The 7502-nt window shown below is 46.0% G+C and overlaps 2 protein-coding genes across 2 annotated transcripts; one reads left to right on the top strand and one right to left on the bottom strand.

Annotated features, from left to right (window-relative positions):
• Nucleotides 1-2053: 2053 nt before the first annotated feature.
• On the top strand, nucleotides 2054-6187 carry T265_05878 (hypothetical protein; the record flags this gene model as incomplete). The annotated part of the gene is made up of 3 exons (XM_009171007.1): nucleotides 2054-2117; nucleotides 5744-5949; nucleotides 5984-6187. The coding sequence occupies 3 exons, from the start codon at nucleotides 2054-2056 to the stop codon at nucleotides 6185-6187; spliced, it is 474 nt and encodes a 157-aa protein (XP_009169271.1).
• T265_05879 (hypothetical protein) lies at nucleotides 4494-5888 on the bottom strand (the record flags this gene model as incomplete). Its single annotated transcript, XM_009171008.1, has 2 exons — nucleotides 4494-4724; nucleotides 5754-5888. The coding sequence occupies 2 exons, from the start codon at nucleotides 5886-5888 to the stop codon at nucleotides 4494-4496; spliced, it is 366 nt and encodes a 121-aa protein (XP_009169272.1).
• Nucleotides 6188-7502: the final 1315 nt, after the last annotated feature.

The following is a 7502-nucleotide window of genomic DNA, read 5'->3' on the forward strand; positions in this document are numbered from 1 at the left end:
GTACTACTCATAAGGTCGACGGATTTTCAGCAACCTTATGAGTAGTACATTACAAAGAGTTACCCTGTTCTTTTAGTGTGCTCTGGTGCTTTTCAGTTCATTGCTTAGCAGGAATCGAGAGACACTGACTGCTTTTCACCTTGTCGTCTAGTCCGAGGATCACAGACGTTTAAGGCATAAAAAATACACGTCTACTTTGTGGAAAAAGTTTGGTGACAACGTTTCGCTTTTGACACAAAAGCTTCGTCAGTGACCAGTTTCCGAGGTTGGTCGAGATTTAAGGCGGAAGGAAAACCAATCAGCAAAGCCAAGCTAAATCTCTGTTGAGTGTCGGCCGAGGGATTTTAGTGTGTTAGAGTGGGTGAACAAGTGTTGGGTCGGTGGGGAACCTACAAGTGTTTGGGTCCAGTTTAGGATCCATTTGATGGTCCCTCTTGAACGTCGTCTGAACCTTCTGTCCGTCTGTGTGGGTGAGCTAGTGCTAAGAGGGATGCTGGGACCTTTGGTCGGGGTTGGGATTTCCACCCCCAACCCCCCACCCCGGTTTTTTGCTAATGATTCTACGTGGTGGATTGACAACCACGTGTCAACTCAGCTTATCTATGACCGCTTTCCATACGCTCGCCAGTTCCACACCCTCGATTCTATTCACGCTATGATGCTTCGTAATTTCCACCGCCTTGCTGTGGTTTGAATCGCAGTCCCCGTCTTAAAATACATGTGCACTCTTTTTTTGCATCGTTTTAGCGTGTTTCACCGACGTTCCGTGAATTGAAAAGTTCAGAAGAGAGAATTCCTCGAACTGTGGAACTAAGCTCATTTTGACACTGACTTGGCACGGCAACAGCAATGCTGCCGCCTCATGCGTTCGATCCATTAAACAGAGTTCAGGTAAGTCTCACGCACTCTGGTCTGATATGTTGTTTTGGACTACCTTCGTTCATGATTTCCGGCTAGAACACAACCGGGATTGAATGTGTACTTGCTGGGTTTCCTTATTTCACACTTTTTTTGGGGGGAACTGGATCAATATCGTTACCCTCGCAGGGTTTCAAACATGACCAAAGGACTGCCGATACAAGCTGTTTTGTCAGTAACTTGTGGTGAAACGGATTAGCACGCAACATAGATCGAAACATTTTACTTAGCAAAGAACCAGAGAAACCTGGGGTTGACGGGCCTATTACGAAAGTTCGTGGAGGGTTCAGCTGGAGTCTCCAGGGTTTTTTCGTTGAAATTTGTACGAAAACGTCTCGACAGGTGGAACACTGGAAATATGGCTTTAAGACGAAAGTGACTTCAATGAATTCTATAGACCCATAGCCGTTTGGAATGATATAAACTGTCTGCCTAAACCATTTGAATTTACTACGGAATTTCAAAGTGGGTCGCTCAATGATTGTTCGCCTCAAAGACTGGACGAAAGTATCGAATTTGTGTTCCTACCTTGTGTGTGACTGTGCTGTTTATCTAAGCGAAGCGGCGTGAGTTCGCGGCAACGTTCCAGATCCAATGAAACGAATGAAGTTTCAATTGCATCCTGTAGGTGATGAGATTAACCTGCGCTGAAAAGCCGGCGGACACCGTACCTCTGCTTCATCCTTGTTGCGGATCATCAGCAGTGCACATCCAACCCGCGAATTTAGGGTTAGCGTTGCAAACTATACCGTTTGAAGCACCAATCAGTAGTGCGACTAACTCACAGTCAGATGGGATATGGCGCCACTCGTCCCGCGATCACGCTATTCACATCACGCGATCACGTGCTGACTGGCCCCTCGGGTGATGATTTCTCCGATGGAAGGCTCAAGCAACTTGTTGGCTAATCTGGCCTTCTGGACAAGATCACCTTTTGATTTAAATTCAATTTGAATTAAATACACAATAAATTTGAGTGAGGCGATCAGCGATTCATCCGAATTCACTGCGCATTTTCCACTTCCAGTCGTGCAAACTACTGATCCAGTTTGCGAGATGACCCAAGTGATTAGAGCGCGAATCTACTGACCAGAAGGTCCGTGGTTCGAATCCGACCTCTGCCTCTCGTCTTCCCATGTCTAGGCTTGAACAACCTGGTAGTATCCCAGCCCTCGTTCTACCCCCGGGTGGCATGCGCAGTTAGGCCCGGAAGGGTGTTAAAACCCGAACATTTCTTTTTTGAACGAACCGTATGCGCTAATCTGGTTTTGTTTTTGGCTGGATGCGGTTTGGAGCACTCTGGATGCCAAATGTGCGGTGGCGTGTATTTGGAGAGTTCACAGATGGGTGAAATTAGAAATTGGCAAAGTTTGCCGCCTAGAGAATAAGAACCTTGAAGCAACAATTTGATTTCTAAAGAGGTCAGAGAAGCGTGCAGAACGAACGAGGTCAGTCTCATGTCAGAATGCCAACAAGTTACAACCTCAGCGGATTTGAGGTCTGAATGGATCTGCGGGCGGTGGACGGCCAGCTCTAAAATGGTGCTTGGCGAAAACGACAGTGTTTAGACACGTTTTACCCGTAAACAGCAACAGTGGAATCTCTATCTTTGGTGAGTGTGACCCATGGTGACACAGTAACCATCTCTGAGTCTCGTGGTCACCGCAAGTCGGTGCGCGGTCAAACGATGACAGCTTTCAACCGATTGTGACTTCGGCCTTTCAACTGATTGGCTTCGTAAAGGAAAATCTTCGCCAGTGATCGGCGTTTTGTTCAGAAAAATTCTGGTACATCATTGGCCAGTTCGCAGGGGGCGGATACAAAGTAGTTTTGAACAAAGAATCCTGTTATGGACTGATACTGATCCATGCAGAAACTGTTTTTGCCAATTTTCAAGATGGATATGAGAAAATCCTACACATGGTTGGAGTCAGGCGATTCGCCTTCCACATGGGGACAGTCCACTCTCGGAGCGCCTCACGTACGTTTTTTGTCCACGCAAGTCATCACCTTTCCGATGCAAATCAGAATATCGTGAAAAAAGGATAGACGTCTGAGTGTGGGCTCGAATCCAGGTCTTCCGTTAGTCACTTCCCGAGATGGCTTCATTGTGTGACGTCACTTGCCATAAATCTACCTTGTGGATCACCACGTTCGAACAAGGGACCATCCAGGTTAGGACTCGCTACTGATAATGCTCGTTTTTGAATCGCATGTCACGCCTCTAGTAAAATCCAAACGCAAATAGACTACACTTTTTAAATTTCGCGCACCACTTTTCCAGTTCAAACGTCTTCAGTCTCACTTGAGTCTTTCACAGAAGAGTTTCTCCGGCTAGACACAAACTAGAACTGTCCACTTGTCATATGCATCTCACATGCGGTGAGTTGCTTTTGGACTGAATTTAGTACCCGAAAGGTTGTTGGGCAATTATCGCGTCCAGTGAAAATCCCTTCACTTTAAGCACAACTTTCCCAAGGTTATGTCAATTCATCTTCTCTTCTTCGGACATCCTTTCCTGTTTTTTTTACTCAATTGGTCACCATTGTTCTGCTTCCGAAACAGTCTGTACAACTCGTCGCAGTTCTGTCCTGAAATTGTAACAAAGGCGTTCGCACCGGAATTCCTACGTCAAGACAAGTCGTCCAGTGTCGCAGCCGACACCCATGTGCTTTTCGTACTAGCCCCGTGCGAGAGCACATGGCAGTTTGCGTGCGTCATCCTGATATCGTACGAAAGTGCGGTCTAGCTTACTTAATTTTTTTGCCAGTGCTGTGTCCTTGCACAGACATGCACGAGAGTGTGTTCAGCTCAACGCCAATGCTCGATTCACGTGTTTACCCCAGCAGTGCGGCGTGTTGGGAACGACAGTTCGGTAAACTCCACCACAAAGTACTCGTGGAAGACCTCGGTGGAATTGTTCTGGAGTGAACCTTGAAAGCAGAGTTTGGAGCCTCTAGATGCGGGTTAGGTGAGGTGCGCTTACAGGTACTCCCTTTTGATTTGTCATCCTTCTAGCTAATAGAACAACGGGCAAAAGCCGACAGACGTTCTACAAATACATGGTCACGGGTTTGAGTCCACTATTCGACACCTGTCTCATCATTCCTATCATCCGTGCTTTCACCTCAGAGATGATCAAGGCCTTCTTGGGCTTGGCTCAGACAGACGGTCAAAGACATCTCTGTCCCGGTGGTCACACTGCCCCTTGTCCCATCATTTGTGCCGTACGGCATACAAACAGAGAGTTACAAGGTAGTTAATTATGGTTCGCTACCGGTCGATCGATTGACTGACCGGTCGATAATCCAATACAGACGGTAGTTTGCATAATAAACCAGGCATTGTGCGCGGTTTCTGAAAATTTGTTTCTGATATTGTGGCTCAACGTCTGAGAAAGGTCACGTCATTCCTCGTCATCTTGGTGTGCATTCGACTTCAGTACAAATCTGGCCCTCATGGATCTACTTCACAACCGACAGTGGGGTTTCCTCTCATACGGCTAATTATTCGGTGTGTGCACTACGTGACCTTGCGTTCTGAACGACCTTGAGCTCGGTGATCTGAGGTATTGATTACTGTGGTGATCCGGCTACTCGGTGTTTGTCTGGACTACAGGAGGTGTGTGTGTGTGGTGACTGTCTTGGGACAGTTGGTCTACCCAAAAGATCATCTGCAGGTTGGTGGACATTGTCTTTGCGACATGGTTTTTGAAGTTTTGTCTTATCGGCGCAGTTTTTCGAAGACCAACCATCGTTTTCAACATTCCTAATGACCAGGAATCCTAACAGATCCACAATGTGGATCTGAAGCGCATGATCGAACATATTTGGCTCATCAGGTGTTCCTTGATGCAGCCAGAAACAGACCTTCTTCGAAAAGGCATGGGTTTCAACAGAAGGACTTCTCCAGTGTGTTAGATCAAAGCGTTTGGATGATCCGTCTCCCAAAATCCGAAACAACCTTTAATATATATAATATTATAGTAATATTATAATAATATAATCTATAATCTTGATAAGTAGTGAAGGAAGCGTGTGGCGATTCTTCGAGGCTATGAAACTCTTACCTCGCTTTAACGGAATTGTACAGTAGACCAAGCAGCCGACATTTTGATGAAAAGATTCAGGAAAGAACCGGAGCGATTTTGCCCTCCGTCGTCCACCCGGATACGATGTGTGATAGCTCCAACTCTGTAGAGGGCACTCCGTTTGGAGCAAGATCTCTTCTGTGCGTTTTCATCGGAATTTCTTTTAGAATTCACACCCTTGGAGAGAGTTCCAATTTTCTTTCACTATCTGGTGGTCAATGACAAGACTGGCTAAAACAGTCTGTCATTCCAGAGTGGTTTATGCTGTACAGAGTGACATTACGCAAGTTGGATGAGCAACTGATGAACACCCGAGCTGCCAACACTTTTACGCTTTGTTAGAGGATGCCTGTATGAAAGCATTCATATTCATTTGTTGTGGTGTCGTGGATGAGAAATTTTCCCCTTTTTTGGTCACTAGCTTGAAGAGCATGTTGCAACCAATCAGGGTAGAGCTTTGGTCGCTGTACAGAGGTGCACGTGCACCAATCGTCTGCCTAACTGCTTTAATTCCTAAGGCGCTTGACTGCGTTAAAATAGGCGTTTTCTACAGTCCTCTTTCATGCACGGTTCGTACCGGCATCAGGCGAAACGCAATCCCTTTTAACTGGCAGCGAAACACATATGCGTAAGAAATCGGGAGAAATCACCGAGTGATATTAAGAACTGCATGCAGAGTGAGAACTGTTTGTTAGCGAATATACACTCATTTGCAAACAAATTTGGTTTTGCCAGGGATACTCACCTGGAACTCAGCTGAATATCTCGTTTGTGATGTTTCCAGACAACTGAATGTGCTGCACCAGGCCGCCTCATGTTTCAGTCGCCACGATATTCGAGATATCGCGACACATGTAAATATTTGTGATGTACTACTCATAAGGTTGCTGAAAATCCGTCGGCAGCCCACGACCGGTTTTGCACTTTTTGGGGCTCATCAGGTAGGCGCAGTCCCCGAGTTTCCGTCAGCCTTAGGTTGCACTTGAGACCCAATTGCACGAAATTAACGAATATACACTCATTTGCAAACTAATTTGGTTTTTCGAGAGACTCACCTGGAACCCAGCTAAGCCTCTCGTTTGTGATGTTTCCAGGCTCGTGTTTTTTCGTTTCTGTTTCACATATGGTAGCCAAGATGCCAGTATACGCGTTTCGGTGGATGCGTGTATAGCTGCTTGAATCTACCTACCTGTTCAAGCATGTTGGATCGCGCGTGCTCCATAACTGACGTAAAATAGGTGTTTTTGAATCTGTGTTGAGGTTGATAGAACTGAGTCAACTAGCTTGGATCTACTACTGTATGTTGGCCAGTTGGCGACCGAATAGAGGCTTTTGTAATCAACTCCCTTGTGTATTCTAAGTGCCACCAACTTTGTTGCACAGGTGTTCTACTCGTGGGAGAACATAAGTAGTCTGTCCTGAGAGTAGTGATTTCTCCGGAATGAATATCCGTTCGTTAGTTTCGTTGCCATTTCATCGGATAGACAACACTTGGACCATTCCATCTTGGGGAGGGGGAGTCGAAATGGCTCAGTGATTGGAACGTGAATTTATTAACCGGAAGATGCGTGATTCGAACCCGACCTTAGCATCTCGACTTCCTCTGTCTAGCCTTGGGCAACCTGGCAGTATCCCAACCCTCGTGCTTCTTTCTGGTGGCATAGCAGTTAGGCGCCAGAAGGGTGCTACAGCTGAACGAGGACGATTCCATCTTGGTGGTCCTTGTTCGGGAGTTTCATTGTTCGCTCTGTTGAAAGATACACGACGTTTTCTCCTAGTCAGAGGACACGCATTCTATCGATCTTACTGAATATCAGCATGATGAAAACGGACATTTACTGGCTTGGTCTGCAAGCATCTTGACATTTCATTCGGTGACCTTCAAGCCAGAAATGTCACAGTTTTAAAAACGAACAATTGAACCTGAGCATCACTCAGTAGGCAGATGTCCCGTTATTTTTGACACCACACGCATTAATAGTCTTGTGTCTGGTGCGCTAACACCAGAAGATGCTATGGCGTGGATCGGAAGTCTAGATTTGGCTTTTATTACTACCCCTGAGGACGTCATCATCATCGACAGCATGACATCGCTGATGCTTTACTGTCCCTCTCTTGAACAGTGAACAATCTTTTCCTGTATACTGCTGTCTATCAGGAACCACGATGTCATACAAGCTTTAAATTAACGCGGCAACATCCAATTTCAGACCTCTTGGTCAAAAGCAGGTAGCACTTAGGTCGTAACACGTACCGTGAGAATTTACTACCAAATAAGGAAGGTGCGTTCCGATTGTTAGCATTCTGATTAGATCCTGAATTATCGATCCAGTCGCCGAATCATACACGCACACACATATAGGGGGGATTGTGAGAAACCAAGCCGCAACACAATTCTAGCAATTGAACGTGTAACGGTGTCTAATACCTGGGTCACATGGCCTCACGCTTAACAGAAGCTCAGTTTGAAAATGTAGCACCTTTGAAATCAGGT

Source organism: Opisthorchis viverrini, assembly GCF_000715545.1.
Source record: "Opisthorchis viverrini unplaced genomic scaffold opera_v5_116, whole genome shotgun sequence".
NCBI lineage: Eukaryota > Metazoa > Platyhelminthes > Trematoda > Opisthorchiida > Opisthorchiidae > Opisthorchis > Opisthorchis viverrini.